We start from the raw sequence: 17,906 nt of genomic DNA, 5'->3' as shown, positions 1-17,906 counted from the left end.
AACCACTAGTCTACTTTCTGTCTTTAAGAATTTGCTTATTCTAGGTACCTCATTTAAGGGGAATCATACAATATGTGTCCTGTGTCTGGCTTATTTAACATAATACCTTCAAGGTTCATCCATGCTGTAGTATGTACCAGAATTTCTTTCCTTTTATTTATTCTTTTTTTTTTAAAAGATTTTATTAATTCATTTGACAGAGAGAGACACAGCGAGAGAGGGAAAACAAGCAGGGGGAATGGGAGAGGGAGAAGCAGGCTTCCCGCGGAGCAGGGAGCCGGACGTGGGGCTCGATCCCAGGACCCTGGGACCATGACCTGAGCCGAAGGCAGACGCTTAACGACTGAGCCACTCAGGCGCCCCAGGAATGAACTTTTAAAGGGCATGAGGATCACACTGAGAGGTGATGGAAATGCTCTAAAACTGGATTATGGTTATAGTTACGATGCGGGGCTCGATCCCATGACCTTGAGATCATGACCTGAGCTGAAGGAGGATGCTTAACCAGCTGAGCCACCCAGGCACCCCTGAATAATCCCTTTCTAATAATTTTGGTGACAATAGCAGTAAAAATAATAATTATACTCAATAGTTACTGAACTCTTACTGTATACCAAGCATGTTTTTACATCTATTACCTCGTTAAATCTCCATTTTACAAATGAGGCAAGTGAGGCTTACAGAAATTGAACCCAGGCCTGTGCCCCTCAATTCCGAACAGTACACACCCACCCACCCCTACTGTTATGGGGAGAACACCTCTCTTATAAAACCCAGAAAACTTCAAAGGAACCCATATATAGGACCCAAGAACAGATAAGGTAAATGTGACAATCTCCTACTATCAAGAAAGCTATTAAGTTCCCCCAAACATGTGGCCCATCTCTGAAGGAACTGAGTGGAATAGGCTCACTGCTGTCCAGAGATATCTTGAATATATCCATGAAATGAACTTAGTCACGAATCAACTGACTTGAGATAGAAACCAACATAAGAACTTGAAACAAACCCTAATGAATTCCCTACAGTTAGTGTGAATCTTCTTCCCTGAGCCTTGCTTTGCTAATAATCTTCACTGCTTTTTTGTTTTAGCCCCATTTTACCTCCTGGGTTTAACTTATTGCCAAGACCCTGAAATCTATCTCAAAAGCTTATTTCTCTTTTCTATCTTTGCTCTGCAGGAATAAAACTATAAAATGTGATCTGAATTCAAAATGAAAACAAGCTCATAAAAACAAAGATAAAAAAGAAAATGAGAAAAAAGAATGCAATACCTTATGGGACAAGCCAGAGAAGTGATCATCCCAATCATTTCAAATTTGTCTCTGGATAGGCATTAAAATCCACCTAAGTGTCTCTTTCCCTTCCCCTCATGGAGGAGTCACATGGGGGCTGAAAGCTCAAGGTGGTGAGGGGTAGGGAGCCATGTGGACATGAAGACCAGTGGGCCTAGAGGCCAAGGGAATGGACAGAAGACGGAAGGTTGGGGGGCTGCAGACAGGTGAACCAGAGGCTGGGTAACCAAGGATAGGGAGGTGAGAGGTGATGGGCAGAAGAGATGATGAGTGTGGTTGGGAAATCATTTACATGGAGTGAGTAAACTGAGTGAAGAAATCAATATGCAAAAAAAAAAAAAAAAAAGGGCTTCTTAGTGTTGAAGAGATATTTATAAACATGGAAGGAGGATGCCAGAAAGAACAGTAAGGTGTTGGATTATAACTGGAGGAATCCATATGAACTCATAATTAAACATACATATAGGCACACCAACACAGAGCTATATACTTTTAGATGTACGTGGGTATGAGTATATATGTATGTACCATGAGTGTGTGTGTGTGTGTGTGTGTGCATGTATCTCCTAGCTTTCTCCATGGAGAGGACCTAGAAGCATTAACACCCCAGTAATGTGAAGCACCTCAGCTACCCAGATCTTGGTTCCTAAATACCATCTCCCACTAAAAGGAACCAGAGCTCCTTGGCAAAACGGCTGATTCCAGGGCTGGGGCTGGGGAAGTTCAAGGTAAGTCTGGAAATCTTTTTTGTCAGAAAGTAGGGGAATGCTCAATGAATGAGGGAGACAAATCAAAAGGACAAGGAGAAAGCGTTCCCCCCTGGTGAAATCACATTTTTAGCATCAAAGTAAATAACAGATTACAATCCACTGAACTGCATAAGAACTCATGAGTCCAAACTGATATAAATGAAATAAATGAATAAATAAATGAGAGAAAAGGAAAGCGATTCCTTATAGTAGGAAGCCACCTAATATATGTAAAGGAGGTAAAAGAAATAGAGATCATCACCTGGTAACCACCACAGAGGTGGCTGACACAGGTGGGAGTCATTCCCACAAAATACTAATCAATAAAAATGGGAAGACGGTGCCTTGAAAGTGGCGACAGTTGGCAGACATCAACAGGAGCAGGTGGTTGGGGTCAGCATCACTGGGACAGGATGGGTAGTCATGGCACTGCCAGCTCACATGATGTGCTGAGAAGAGCATGGCACCATTTCTGTAGCATTCTACGTGACGCAAACTGGTTATGGGGGAACACTGGATGGATGTGGGTCGAGGGTCACCCTACAGAAATGAAGGCCTGTACTCTTTAAAACTGTCAAGGACATTAGAGACAGAGTAAGACTAACAAGCTCTCCCAGACTGATGTGTCTTAAGAGACCTGACAACTAAATGTAACACGTGTGTGGCAGGAATACCATAGCAACACGTTTCTCCTTTCCCTGAGTATCCTAGTGCTTACACAATACCTGGAGCACAGAAATACTTAGTAAATGTCTGCCACTCCAGAATGGGAAAAAAAAAAGTGTTTGGGCAGCTAGTGAGATCTGAATGGGGCCTGCAGGGGAGGCAGCAGTGTCGTGTCAGTGTTGGCTTCTTGACTGGGAGGTCACAGGAAGTCATCACCTCCAATGCAGGTGATGCAGAATGTTTGCAACATGAACTTGAGTATTCAGGGGTGCCAGGACAGCAAGTACAGCTTGCTTTCAAGGTTCAGAAAAGGCTGGATGATAATGGGTATATAAATACAGAAGAGAAGGCGATAGAACAAACGCAATAAAATGCCAATAGGTTGGGGAATCTGAGTGAAGGGAATCTGAGAGTTTTTGTACTTTTCTGGGGGCGTAATTAGGAGCAAATACAACTATCATTTAGTTTCTAGATATACTTTTTCTGATATGAAGCCTCCGAATCTGCTGGAAGAGGCAGGCTATATACCACAAAAAGATATAAGAACATTTACAATAAAGCATATAAATAAGAGCACACTGTGAGATGGTAACTTGTGAAGGAATAATAGATTCAATGCTGCCTCTCAACTGATATTATCTTAAATGGTAAATACCCTGAAGGCAGGTCTACAAACTTGCTTTGAAGAGAGGTTAGCTTTAATTAAAAGGCAAATTTAATTTTTTTTTAAAGATTTTTGAGAGAGAAAGAAAGTGTGCGTGCATGTGTGCACGGGGTGGGGGAGGGAGAGAGGGAGAATCTCAAGCAGACCCCTAGCTGAGCACAGAGCACGACTCAAGGCTCAAGCTCACGACCCTGAGATCATGACCTGAGCTGAAACCAAGAGTCGGATGCTTAACTGACAGAGCCACCCAGGCACCCCCAAAATCTAATTTTTAATAAATGCTTTAGATTAGGATAATAATGATGATTAAGATAATGATAACTCCCATTTGCAGGGCTAATTATTCCTTAAGTATGATCAAAGTAATTATGTATAAATTTTTACCAGCTAACTGTGAAACTATTTTAATAAGTATAAAAAACATTCATTTCTATGTGAAAAGTCAATTATATCTGTTTTGAACCTCAGGACACAGAAAAGAATTCAAAACAGCTGCACAGAACTTTGTCACTGAAATTTTCTGGTAAGATTAGATTACATTATACAGAATATGTAGGTAACATTTATGAGCACTTCCTAAGTACCAGGCGTTATACTAAGCGCTGTGTATATATTCCCTGAGTCCCCAAGGCTACCCCATGAAGAGAAACAACTGGGCCAGGGATACTGGAACAGCTGAAGTGACCACATGGTCCCAGCAGCCCCCTGTCCTTCCTCTGCCTCACCAGCTATCCCACTCCAGGGTACTGCTGTCCGCTCAATTCTGCTCCTGGACTATGCCGGAAGCACTGTGAGGACGGCACCCATGACTTTCCTTCTCTCATGTATCCTAGTGCTTCGCGCAACGGCTGGAGCGTAGAAGATACTGAATAAATATTTGTTGAGTGAATAAGAATGAATAAATGGTGACCTGGCTGCAGTCCAAGCCTGCATGTTCTCTGACTTGTTTGGAACAGCCTTGGGTGAGGAGGGCAGCTCCCCAGTGAGAATGAGGCAGAGGGTCACAGGGCTGGTGCCTGATTGGTGACGTCAGCTGAGGGCTTGGGCTGGAGAATAGGACAATTCTGACGATAATCCTGGTCCTTTCTACAACTTGATTAAGTTTCTGAACAAAGATAGAACTCATTTAGTTATCTACTTAAGAGGAATTTCATCCTTGATAAGAAAAAAAATTGAAATGTAATAAATATTGACATGTGGTGGTTTAAAAAAAAGTTTGAATCAGTATTAGCCTTATTCACATGACAATTCATGTGTAAAGTGCCCTTCATGATTAAGCATTTATTAAAAATCCTTAATAGGGTATACAGTAAACAAACGAGAAAATATTATTCCTTTTTTATGGAAAACGTGAGTTACATTATAAAGAAATATTAATACTTTTTCCCATTTAAAGGAGAGAAAAATGTGCATCCACACAGATTTTTTTAAAACTATAATGACAAAGGGAACTAGTTAAAAAATTCTTTCCATTACAACACAACAACTAAAGACTATTTTTTGATGTGGATGATGGCCTAGTCAAATGATTTTTCACTTACCAAAACAACTCTTGGTCATGAAACCAACTTTTCTGAACATGCAATGAAAAAAATGTATAAGCATGCAGTCAACACGCAACGCTCAATCAATGCTGTACTTATGGCAAGGTCAGACATGCAGATCCGAACGCTAACATGTCCCCATGAACCCAACTTTAATGCTACCATGTGGTCTGCCCATTTCTTAGAAAACATGATGGGAGGGTAGTAGCTTCCTTAACCAGCCTCTTCTCTAATCAGTACCGCTCTGGAAGCAGAGACCTTCAGACTTCTGGGCTGCATGTCCTGAGACAAGTTACTTACCCTCTCTGAGCCTCTGTTCCCTCATATGGAAACTGGGGAGAATATCTGCCTTTGCATGGTTGTTGTAGGATCAGAAAAACATAGCAAGTGCTTAGTGAAGTGCTAGTGATTTAATAAATAGCAGTTGTTATTTTTCCATGAAGAGAAAAATTCAATTCAACAAATATTTATTAAGTTCCTACTATCTATGCTAGCTGACTGTTACTCAGTGATGGCCGCCTCTTTGGCTTAATCACCAAGACAATGTTTTGTTGTTGTTTTGCTTTTTGTTGTTTGTTTCAGTGTTGCTTAAGAGATGCCATCCCTCCCTCTACTTCTACCATCTCTGGGATGTCTAAGGACCCCCAGCTGCTAGGCTTTCCCAGGATTCTTCCTTAGTTCTGTTTGATTCTCTCACTCCCAAAGAGCATGTTATTTCATGCAACTATTTCCTTCGCCCCATCTCAAGCATGGAGATCTCATCAGAATGGGGTCATAGGCAGTCCCAACCTGGATCCTATATGTCTAATCCAGTCTAGAACCACAGCAGTAGGTTACTGCGATCCAATGGGGAGAGCTGGAGCATACTCGCCCCACAGAGTCTGCCCCCAAACCTCCAAATGCAATGTGCCTACTCAACACTTTAGGGAGGAGAGGACTGATCATTGTCAGAAACCTAAATGACATTCAAAAGAATACAAGATTGGCCATATATACTGTGAAATGGCATGGTTCTTTTAGTTCTACAACAGTTTATTAATTGCAAAATCTTCAGTAAGACAGAAAATAAAAATCAAGGCTATGAATACCATCTCCTGGATCACAGATGTTCTTTTTGGGCTTGTATGGTGCTTTAAAGATATTTGAGCCAGTTAGTAAAGCTGGGAGATTCCTCATAAAAAAATAATCTAGATTCCTACCTTTTCTTTAAAAATTCATACTGCCTAACACTGGATCCACTTAGCAATCACTAGCTGTAGCTGAGTACTTCTGCTCTTGTGAGATGGTATACCCCCCAGCTGCTGGGTTTTTCTTGAACTTTCTCTTCAAACCCACCTGGGGGATAGATCTGCTGCCAGCTCATAGCTTCTGCACAGGTTGCAAAGCGCTACACAAATATAACATTTTGAAAAGCTCAAGTTTTAAAAACTATACAGTATTACTTAAAAACTTGGCTAGTTTGATTAGTTTTTACAACATAATTTTCTTTGAGGCAATGACCTCAACAAAAGATTCCTTAAACCTGATTTAACAGTCCAGCACCAAATGCAGAATGCAAACGAGACGTACAATTTTCAAGTTTTTGGTTATTCTGGTAATTTTTTGCCAGTGCAAAATAAGGTAAAAGGGAGAAGATGCCCAAACTCTTCTTGTTAAAAACAAACGTTTATGGCGGCAATCTGAAGAAAACAAAAGTTAAGTCTTGAATGCACCAAGCCTGATAATTAGTTCTCTCCCAAACGCACTTCTAAAATGCAAAGCATACTCTCAGCATGCACCCACACATATCCGCACACACACATCAAGTCATGTCTTACAAATTCCCGAAGTGCACCAGGATTTCACTTCAGACTTGAAAAGGGTCCTCTTTCTGGAAAATGCAGACAACTTAGTAATATGCTTTATTTTATCCGTGATGCATAACAGCTTGTAACAAGAGGTGCCTGACTAGGGCTTCTTGAGACGAGTAAGTATAAAACATTATGGAACCCTCTTCCCTGAAGAAACGAGAATACATTTTATCTGTATTTCATAGGAGCAGGGGGTTGGGGATAATTTCTTCAGGTCGCCCCATCATTGTCAAGACTCCCAATGAGACCAGTTATTGCTGCATTCACTGTGCAGGCCAGTTGTCAGAAGGCTGAATATACTGGTATTCTTGTCAATTTATATATTTTTAATTAAACTATCTCATACTCCAGATTCATGCTTAAAAATAAAGTTATACTGAAAAAGCTACAGTACCTAAAAGACCGTTTTGGCAGAGGAGAAGGTAATCTAAGAGATAGTTCCTTCTCCCACATATTAACAATTTTCAAATGAATATTAATCCATGCTTTAGAAATGCCACTCATTGTACTGTGGGACACACCTGTTTAAAAGCAATTTATAGGTAATAATTTTTAACTTTCCTTGACTTCGCTGGCATATTTTAGCAATGCTCATGATGCATGTCAATCATCTCACTTTTACAGTGTGAAATGAGAATCTTCGAGCTCATTGGGATAATGTTGACTATACTTCTATGGCATCTTTTATGTTTTTATTATGTTATTATGCTACTATTTATGTTATTTTACCAACCTCAAATAGGATAGAGAAGGCTTGTGAAATGGTTTTCATAAAGGGCAAGACTAAGACATGTTACCATGGTGACTCTACCACCGTGGAGGCCAAGTTGCAGGCCTCTGAAAGGTCGGGCCTGCATGGCCTTCTGCCTCGCCAGCTAATCAACTGCTATCTCTGCAACAGAGAAAACCATCCACACTGTTTCCCACATCTGCAGGTAGGGTTGTGTCTGTGTGTGTTTTTTTTTTTTAAGATTTTATTTATGTATTTGACAGAGAGACAGCGAGAGAGGGAACACAAGCAGGGGGAGTGGGAGAGGCAGAAGCAGGTTTCCCGTCCCGCGGAGCGGAGAGCCCCATGCAGGGCTCGATCCCAGGACCCCAGGATCATGATCTGGGCCGAAGGCAGACGCTTAACGACCGAGCCACCCAGGTGTCCCTGCAGGTAGGTTTTTGTAACGATTTATGCTCGAGCGTTATAAAAAAAAAAAATCACTGGGTCTAAAGTACAGAGCATATCAAGTATACCATATACATTTCTTTCAGACTGTTTTTTGAAAAATCACACAGTCAGGGGTGCCTGGCTGGCTCGGTCAGTGGAGCATGTGACTCTTGATCTCAGGATCGTGAGTTCAAGCCCCAAGCTGGGTGTGGAGGCTACTTAACAAAATTTTTTAAAAAGTAAAAAAAAAAAATCACACAGTCATGTACATATGAGATCAAGTATATGAAAACCCAATTGACTGAAATCAAGAGAATGGCAAAACAGGGGTGCCTGGGTGGCTCAGTCGGTTAAGCGGCTGCCTTCGGCTCAGGTCATGATCTCAAGGTCCTGGGATCGAGCCCCGCATTGGGCTCCCCGCTCAGCGGGAAGCCTGCTTCTCCCTCTCCCACTCCCCCTACTTGTGTTCCCTCTCTCCTGTCTCTCTCTCTGTCAGATAAATAAATAAAATCTTAAAAAAAAAAAAAAGGCAAAATAACATCACACTGAATATCTACAGCTACACTACTACGGCAACCTCCAGTCACATGCAGCTACTTAAATTACACTACATGAAATTAAAATTTAGTTTCTCAGTCTCACTAACCTTATTTCAAGGGTTCAATGTTTTCACATATAGCTAGTAGCTACTGTATTGAACAGTGCAGATACAAACATTTCTACCATTGCAGAAAGTTCTACTAGACAGTGCTGGGAAAGAGCAAATACCCAAAAGACAAATGCTGGTAACCAAAAAATTACCTTTCTTTGGCGTGGAATAAACAGTCTAAATAAGCACCTTACTGCATTTCATTTTCAAACCATGGATGAGAAGAGTTTTGAATGCCAGAATTCACTTGCTGGTAATTGTCCACTGACAATACACCTCAGCAGCACAGTTCTGTGACACAGAGCTTTGCTTCCCCATGTGATTCTTTAATTCGAACTGATGCCTTGTAACCAAAGCTGTAACCATAAATTTCATGGCCTTATTTGGGAACCTACTATTTCACACCCAAGGTATCCATTTTTTCCTTCCTTCACCCTCATTCCTTCTCCATGATAGTTTCCTAATGTCAAGGGTCAAGATCTTTGCTAATCTCAGGACTGCAAGGAACCAGATTTGGCTCTAAACAGGCTTCCTTCGATTTGTAAATAGCAGCAATACATAGATTAAGATACTACCCAATAGTATAGAAATGTCTAATGCTTGAAGATGATGCATTCCAACAAGAAGTTTCTTTGTCAGAAATTTCATTATCAAAAAATAGGAGCAATGTAGGCGACCCCGCTGATGTATCCAGAACATCAATTACAAGAGGGAAGGGGACTTTAGCATAATATATAAAAAGACTAACTGAACTATAAAATGCTCTGGAGAACCTAAGATCTGGAAGCTCTGGGGCAGAGGAAAAGGAAGAAACCAACAGTGCTCAAGCCTGAAAGGACTGGGAGTCTCCAGGGCAGTCTGCAATGAGTTAGGCGGGGGCAGCTTTGGCCCCCGCTCCTCCTCCCCGGAGTGAGATCCCACCCAAAATGAAAATAACTGTGCAGCCTTCCGGGGCGTTTGCCTAATGTAGCTGTTCCCTCTTGTGCTGGAGTTGACAACTGGGAATGGTGGATGTCAGAGTTAGCCCTTGGGGTGAGAGAGCAGAAGAAAAGGTCCTGAGAAGCTTCAAGTGTAGGGGTGTCTGTGGGGCAGGGTCACTGAGGGGAGGAGAGCCCGGAGGAGAAAAAGATTAACGTTAAAGACAAATGAAACCAATTTCCTGATTTTGTTGCACTTGGAACCTCTTCAATGATTAATTGACAAAGAGGGCTATGTTCTGTAGAAAGTGGTGGTAATGCTGGCTTGCACGGTTTAAGATATTGGATTGTTTCTTGTTTTAACACGACTGACTTAATTATCAAAGAACAGTACCGTCAGAGTGTAATACATTTTGAACAAATGAGTTCCAATGGAGGTTTTCAAGGGCTACAAAAGCACTGAGACAATGCGAGAAAGAAGCAACATGGGAGGGCAGAAGTGAACTTACGAAAATCTAAATATTTTTCAGTATTTCGAAATAAAAATCTTTATACATAGCTCAAGAAAATGTTGGAAAGAGACAGAAAAACACTGAGGGGAAAACAGGCATTCTGATTTTGCCCGAATCCCCTATGCTCAGTACAGGCAAAGGCAGAATGAACCACCTAGCTCTGAGCAAAGTACCACTATCTTCAAGTGCCCATTACAAACAGCTGTGGAAGTGGCCATACAGTATGGCTGCCTTTGTCTAGGACTTGTCTCAAGTTTGACAGTGTCTGACTCATGATCAAATAATGAGGTTTCCTACCTTTAGGAGAGGGGCTAATTTTAAAAGTGAAGGTGATGCAAATCCACCTACAGAAATATTTAAAATAGAAAGTACGAGAATAGATGGAATTGGGTGGAGAATCTGAGACATTCGGCATTCCGGGGGCAAAAGATACTGACTGTATCCCAATGGCCTTTGCTAAGATGAAATGTCACTATGGAAAGGGCGTACTAGAAGACAGAGCGGCAGGGTTCCGGGTCCAAGTATAGAACGCGAGGTGGGACCCTGTGCCACCGACGCAGCACCTGAGCTCCTCATGTGATTGATGGGGCTAAGAAGGTGCCCTTCCTGCCTCAGGGAAACGCCGTGTTCACAGGCGGCCATGTGGAACAGCAAGAAGCACGTGCACCACAGGAAACACTAATGGGAGAAGCAACCTCGAGAGGTGACAGAGAGCACAAGCATGCTGTGAAGCCAGCAGAGAAGACAAACCTGTAATGCAACCAAAATAGGATGAGGAGTGTGGGAGTGAGGGTGTCACTTTACTTAGTATTTTAGTTTCTGCAAGAGTGAAAAAGAAGAGAAGAGGAAGAAAAAGCAAACTGTTCATCTATGAAAGAAGGAACATTCCTTCTGAGGTGAAACTGCTTTACAAGGGCTTTCAGAAGCTGCTCAGCAAAAGCTGCATGCTAGAGACCTTGATTTCTGAATACGGCTGCCTTGTTTCCACAAACCCTTCTCATTTCTTCTTCACAAAAACTCCATGACATAAACAGGACAGATACTCGCATTACAGATGAGAAAAACAAGGCCCAGAATGTTGAAGCATTCTGTCCTGAGCTTTAGGATAAGTGTCAAAGTCAACACTCATCAACTCCTCACATGACTTATGGGTGCTAAGCTTCCAGGTTCTATAATACTGAGTTCTAATTACCTAGAAAATAATAAAGCTTTCCAAGGAAGGTGACATTTCTTGATAAATCCCAGGAAGAGAAGTGTCTGCACAGTACTTCCTCAGGTGGGAATGACCTCCTACTCAATCAGCCTGGTGGCTCTGGCCGGGCACCATGAAGCACATGCCCAGGATATAGCCCTTCCCAGGACCCACCCCAAACTGAAGCAGCTGGATTCTTCATCCTCGCTCTTAAAAACAAGCAAACGAAAGTCAGTTTTGCTTCTTTAATGCTGTGCCTTCTGCTCTCCCTCTGCCTTCAAGGTGAGCCTCCCAGGCTTCCTCTGACAAGCGCATGAGTCCCAGCTCAGCAGACACTGTATCTTGGAAAAAGCTCCAGAAACTCCACAGTGCCTTTACTTTAGCAGTGTTGAGGGAACCCTAAGGCTTTCATTCTTTAAGAATGAAACCACGGCTCTTGGACTTGAAAAGAATGATGAGAGCTGGTTAGGCTTCAAGTAAATTAAGTAGAAATATGAAGTAAAATCAAGAAAAGAGAAGGTCAATTAAAATTACAGCACAACATATGATATCTTCAGAGTATTCTCCAACCTTAGAATTCATACAGTTATCTGAGGAGCTTACTCACAGTGATATTCTCTGGCTCCACTGCCAGAGATTCCGTATCAAGTGTGGGGTGGGACTTGGAACGGGCATTTTTTAATAAGCTTTCTGGGTAATTCTGTTCCAAATACTCCATAAGTCCCAACAGGAAAACGGTCTTGGAATGTTCAAGGAGAAAGGCTAGTCAACTGGACAGGTTCATCACAGAGCCATGGGAGCACCGGACTAAGAGAGGAGCAAGCGGGCAACGTGCCGCAGACGAGCGTCCCGAGCCCACAGCTCGTGTGGGCGCTTCACATACAGATAGATGACCGATCTGAGAATCCTACCTCAGCAAGCATGTGGCACGACAGAACTGCTTTCAAGGCATGTGTTCCTCGGTCTGAGACAGGGGCTTTCCACTCCGTATGGGATAGAGAAAGCCCAGGCAGCACACAAAAATAAGGTTGTGTTCATCCCACAATTTAAATGGTGAGAGGGAAGCTCTGATACAGAGGGAAGACTTTGGAATCAAAAGTCCATTCCCAACTCTGCTTATTTAGTCACTTTGTTTCTCTAGCTTCGGAACTCTAATTAGAGGCTGCAACCTACCTCAAGGGACAGTTGTCAAGAGTGAATGACCACAATATATCTTAATAAAGCCTTCTGTAAACTGTAATGCATCAAACAAAGATCAGTATAAAGAAACTGGAGGTTACTTTCTTAAACACTGATTGCAAGCATCTCACTGAGAAGTTGACAAGAATGGCAGGTTAAGTGTCACAAAGCCCAGCAGCATGCCAAAAAGAGGTGGGAAACAGCTGACTGGTAGAATCAGGAGAACTCACAGAACATTCTGGAAGAATGCAGGAAAACATCCCTTTCTCCACTGGTGGCAGAGATTGAGGAAGATAGGAGAGAAGGCTCAGCATTCCAGGGTACAGCTTTATTTTATACAAACGGTCACTCGTAGACTGTAGAGGGTATTCATTGCACTTGGGCTAAAGTCACAGTGAGAGTCCAGCAACTTCTTTCTCAACTACTGCCCATGTTGGTGACCAGGGACTTCTGCTCAGAACATGGTGATCTTCCATTGAGAACTGTGATGAGGATTTGGGTGGCTTCTTCTAAGAGGGTTGGGCCAGGAAAGGGACAGTGGCTCATTTGAGTATCTACGAATCTGGGGATCGGCTTAGCTACTTTTGGACAAAGGAAGAATATCTGCCCTACGAACTCCTGTGTTTTTGAAGGGGGGTCATAGTGAGGGATAGAAAGTGGCATTTTCCACTGCAGTTCACTTTGGAAAAAGCCAGTCTTGTTTCAGCTCAATGAGGAGACAAAGGACAGACTCAAACAGAGTGTGAGGAGAAAAAAGCCCATAGCGGTCTGATGTGGCAGCAGCGTGGCCAGTCTGGCTAAGAGATGGAGAAGGAGCCAGTTCAAGCCTGGGAGACAGGTGGGAAAACTGGAAAGGAAAGAGGTCAGCTAGAATTGCTGATTCCCACACCCTACCTCCCACCCTGAGCTTGTCATTTTTGTCAGAAGCTTTACTACGCTCATATAGGTGCGCTCTTTAGAAGGAAAAAAGTGGGAAGGTTATTTGCTATGCTTAGTTAAGAAAAAGCTTTTCAACAAAGAGACCACAATTATTTCTTTAATAACCTACCAATCAAGATGTCACACTAACTGATGGGTGAGTCCTTTTATATCATAACAGAAAACTGTCTCGTCACCTTCTGGTTCTTTTTTTTAAGATTTTATTTATTTATTTTGACAGAGACAGAGATAGCGAGAGCAGGAACACAAGCAGGGGGAGTGGGAGAGGGAGAAGCAGGCTTCCTGCCAAGCAGGGAGCCTGATGCGGGGCTCGATCCCAGGACCCCGGGATCATGACCTGAGCCGAAGGCAGATGCCTAATGACTGAGCCACCCAAGCGCCCCAATAAATAAAATCTTAAAAAAAAAAAAAAAAAGTTAGCTATTGATGACCTGGGGTGAGCCGGGAGGGGATCTTACTATGTACACAAAATAATGAAAGAGTTTTATTCAAAGAAAAGGGGAACTAGGAGAAAAGAACTATGATCCCTGAACAGCAGAAACACTGAATCCTAATTATGTGAGAAAGGAGCAAGTCAACTAATTAATAGGGTGTATGGGAAAAGAGGACCCAAGAGGTGGCAGAAAGACAACACAATTAATTGCACCACATTCTTAAGAAAATAATATGTCAATGATAGTGGAAACTGGGTAAGTTTGGTTGCAGAGAAACAATTTTGAATATGCAAATGTAACAAGTGTACAACTTACTGCAGAGCTCAAATATGACACTATATATGAACCATCTGAAATGGTTAAATCTATGCATCTGTCAGGTAGTATGGTTACTGAGGACAATGGCCAGGTCCATGTACCTGTCTGTAATCCACACAGTTAATAGCTTTTAAACCAAGCAGTCTTAATGATCACCCAGGAAATCCTGGCAAATGTTGCTAACAGTAATATGGCAAACAGAACTGCTTGATGTGAATTATAAGCATTTTAGATTTGCCTGTTACCCCCTTTGCCAGAAGGCTAACAAGGAGAAAAGGAGGAGAGTGATCACTTAGGCAGAAAAGAGGAGGAAAACGCAGAGGCCATAAATAATCTATCAGCCAGAGGAATAGCACCTGGACAATTAATATCTGATTGTTTAGGCAAAGCGATTACACACCCTGTAGTTGACAATACCCTGTCTTCATGTACCTAACATCTAATTACTGAAAGTACATAATTACCTATTTAAGAATATGGATGAGTTACTATCAGAAAAAAAATTTAGATCACTTGAGACTATCAGGAAGTTAATGAGTTGCCGGTTAAAACAATGGAACTGTTGGGGGAGTTGGGAATATTAATTCAGTCCAGAGCAGTCCTCTTTATAGGACCAGGAGAAACAAACTTGTTTCCAAGAAATGAGATCACTTTTTAAAAAGTATGTGATTAAACGAACAAAGAAAAAAAGGGACAAACTAAAAAACAGAGTCTTAACTATAGAGAACAGATGGTTATCAGAGAAGGGATGGGTGAAAGAGGTGAAGGGGGTTAAGAATATACTTATCACAATGAGCACTGAGTAATGTATAGAATTGCTGAATCACTATATTGTATACTTGAAACTAATATAATACTGTATATTAACTATACTACACTGGAATTAAAGTAAAATTTTTAAAAAGTAAGTGATTGTTTTGACATTCTTCTTACATGTAAAGGTTAGATATCTTCGAGATGTGAGAGGTTAAAAAAAAGCCTTTGGATCAGCAAATTTCATACGAATGTAACAAAAATAATAAATGAGCTTAATCAGCTTTGGTTAAAAACTCATTAGCCACGTGCATTTTTCTGTATGTATATTATATGCCAATAAAAAGTTAAAAAGAAAAACCTCATTAGTTGAAATACAAATGAAACTGTCAAAATAAATCCTGAAAAACAAAATGTTTTGACAGGGGTTTTGAAAGAATAGAACACAAAGAAAACACCAGAATAATGCTAATGGATAAGCACATTTCATGAGTCCCAAAGATTCCAATACTGCTGGTGACTGGGACCAAAAAACTGAAAAATGAATCCTCCTGGTGGCTACAGGTACTCTATTTCAAGGTGACATTAACAAGAAATAAATAAAACTTTTAAAAAGCAAAAAACATACAGGAAAACAATCCCCTTCTCCGATACTAGAAAATGAAAGCTTAGCTGTGGATTCATACCGACAGTAATGCTGGCTTTCTCCCAGCAACACCGGGCCTGCCTGGGTACCTATCGCCCCAGGCCCCCTGCAGAGTACTTCCCTTCCAGAACCAGTAGACTCAGCACATTTGGGAATTCCATTAATCCTGGTGGGTGGGGTGGTAACAAGTTTGTTTCTCCTCGTCCTATAAAGAGGACTGCTCTGGACTGAATTAATATTCCCAACTCCGCCAACAGTTCCACTGTAAGGATGCAGATGTCCAGTTTCGTATGCTGAATACAAACAAGATACCCCCAAAATATAACTAAACTGCAGACCACATCCACATTATCCGAATCTCTATGGGAACTAAGATTGCAGGACTTTATCATTTAACCAGTCTTCTCTTTAACAACACTGCAAATTTGGAGTTATGTTTCGCACCAGTAACCCAGTTCCTACAGCGACATATATGCATTTTATTTGGGCTATACTGATGTGACACAGAGTTCCATCTGTAGCCATAACACACACGAAACAGAAAAGTTGACTAGCATTGACTAGCATTGCTGGCATTACTTAATTTTAGTCTATGTAAACACTTACCTCTTTGACGCTATGTGTTACTGCCCATATCAGAAAAACTCTTGACATCACCTGGAAAGAAGTCAGGACAACAGAAGATGGAACAATTCCTGAAAGAAATTTTAGGATGGGTAAATAAATGTATATTGTACTAAGTTTCAACATGTAATACATTTTCTGAACCATTCAATTTTACTGTTTAGACATGAAACCATCTTGGGCAACTGAAACTTTATATAAACTGTTTTTCAATACAGTCAATATTAAAAACTTTTTTCCTTCAGGGATGCCTGGGTGGCTCAATCGGTTAAGTGTCTGCCTTCGGCTCAGGTTATGATCTGAGGGTCCTGGGATCGAGCCCTGCATCAGGCTCCCTGCTCATCGGAAACCTGCTTCTCCCTCTGCCTGCAGCTCCCCCTGCTTGTGCACTCTCTCTCTCCTGACAAATAAATAAAATCTTAAAAAAAAACAAAAAAAACCCCCCAAAACTCCAAATTTTTCCCTCCAAAACTCTAATATTGCTTCCCCCCAAAACAATAATATTGTTAATGCCAACAGTGTATCATGGAATCTAGGTACCCTTTTTTTTTTTTTTTTTAAGATTTTATTTATTTGAGAGAGAGTGCACAAGCAGGTGGAGGGGCAGAGGGAGAGGGAGAAGCAGGCTCCCCACTGAGCAGGGAACCCGACGTGGGGCTTGATCCCAGGACTCTGAGATCATGACCTGAGCCGAAGGCAGACGCTTAACCGACTGAACCTCCCAGGTGCCCCTCTAGGTACCTTTCTTAAAGCCTTTCAAAATCACTGGCCAAGTGCAATATATTTTACATTTATCATATAGAGAAAACAAAACCATCGCTTAACCACTAAAATTAGACACTGAAAGGTCATTTTATACTATGGGTTTCAAAAATGAATAGGCACCTATAAAAGGGAAATCAACTGTATTTGTATCTAATGAACATTAGCAACTCCTGCATATCATATGTACTATCTATACTGTATATTGATGTATTATCTAATGGTTAAATTATCTTTTAAAATTCACTTGAATATTTTGCCAATAAGCATACAAAAATCAAAGTTTATTATCTTTATAAATCATTCTCACCTTGTTCATTACAATAAACATTGGTATAATTATCCTTCCAATGTCCTGAAGTTATAACACTGGAATCATTAGTTATTTTAGATAACCATTAAGTTCTGCTAAGTTTAAATTTCTTTGGCCTCTCCTTTGAATTCCTACAATCACAACCCCTATGGAGAAACCAGCCACCACCATTACAAAAAACTCTTGCCTCCATTAGGTCATCTTAAACCCAGCAATAAGCCATTATCTGTAAGCCTCATTTTCTCATTGTAACTTTATACTGGTAAGGAACTGCTACTAAAATAAAATCTGGAAGCAGAATTATGGGTACCCAATTTAGCAGCTCCTCCATCCTCACCTCTTTGTCATTTCTCACTGGTCTTACTACTAGCAGCAACTACACTTACCAACTTCCTGGACATTTCAGGTTGCATGTGGGCCATTCCATACCTGCCAGGAGCCCTCATCATGGCTGCACATCTTCCTTCCACTCTAAAACTAACCTCTTCTTCAATACATCCACTGGACTATCCTAGACCAATTTTCATCCTTCCAAGCCTTCTAAAACACACTCAGACTTCTGAACATTTATAAAACAGAGAAACAACTTGCCAAAAGACTGTGTACAAATCAGAGATAGTATTGTCTCTATGGGTGTGGCTATGAAAGGAAATCACTTCATATCTCATTAAGAAAAAGAGATGCAAGATCCTGTTAGAATGTGTTTCTTGAAGATGATTTGGGCTTCGAAGAGGGACAGTT

General features: G+C 41.3%; 1 protein-coding gene across 2 annotated transcripts in view; it reads right to left on the bottom strand.

Annotated features, from left to right (window-relative positions):
• The window catches only part of HACD2 (3-hydroxyacyl-CoA dehydratase 2), a 113,958-nt gene that overhangs the window by 17,863 nt on the left and 78,189 nt on the right, over positions 1-17,906 (bottom strand). For both annotated transcript variants that reach the window (XR_004678249.1, XM_035000008.1), the window contains exon 4: positions 16,073-16,161. Coding sequence is in view for 1 of the 2 variants with exons in the window: in XM_035000008.1 (XP_034855899.1) it covers positions 16,073-16,161 (89 nt within the window). In the remaining variant the exon portion in view is untranslated. The remainder of the gene's footprint in view (positions 1-16,072; positions 16,162-17,906) is intronic.

The sequence above is a fragment of the Mirounga leonina genome, unplaced genomic scaffold (genome assembly GCF_011800145.1).
Source record: "Mirounga leonina isolate KUSES-001 unplaced genomic scaffold, KU_Mleo_1.0 Mir_115, whole genome shotgun sequence".
In the NCBI taxonomy this organism is placed as follows: Eukaryota; Metazoa; Chordata; class Mammalia; order Carnivora; family Phocidae; genus Mirounga; species Mirounga leonina.
Note: the sequence above shows the minus strand (reverse complement) of the source record. Positions and strands in the feature narration are given on the sequence as shown.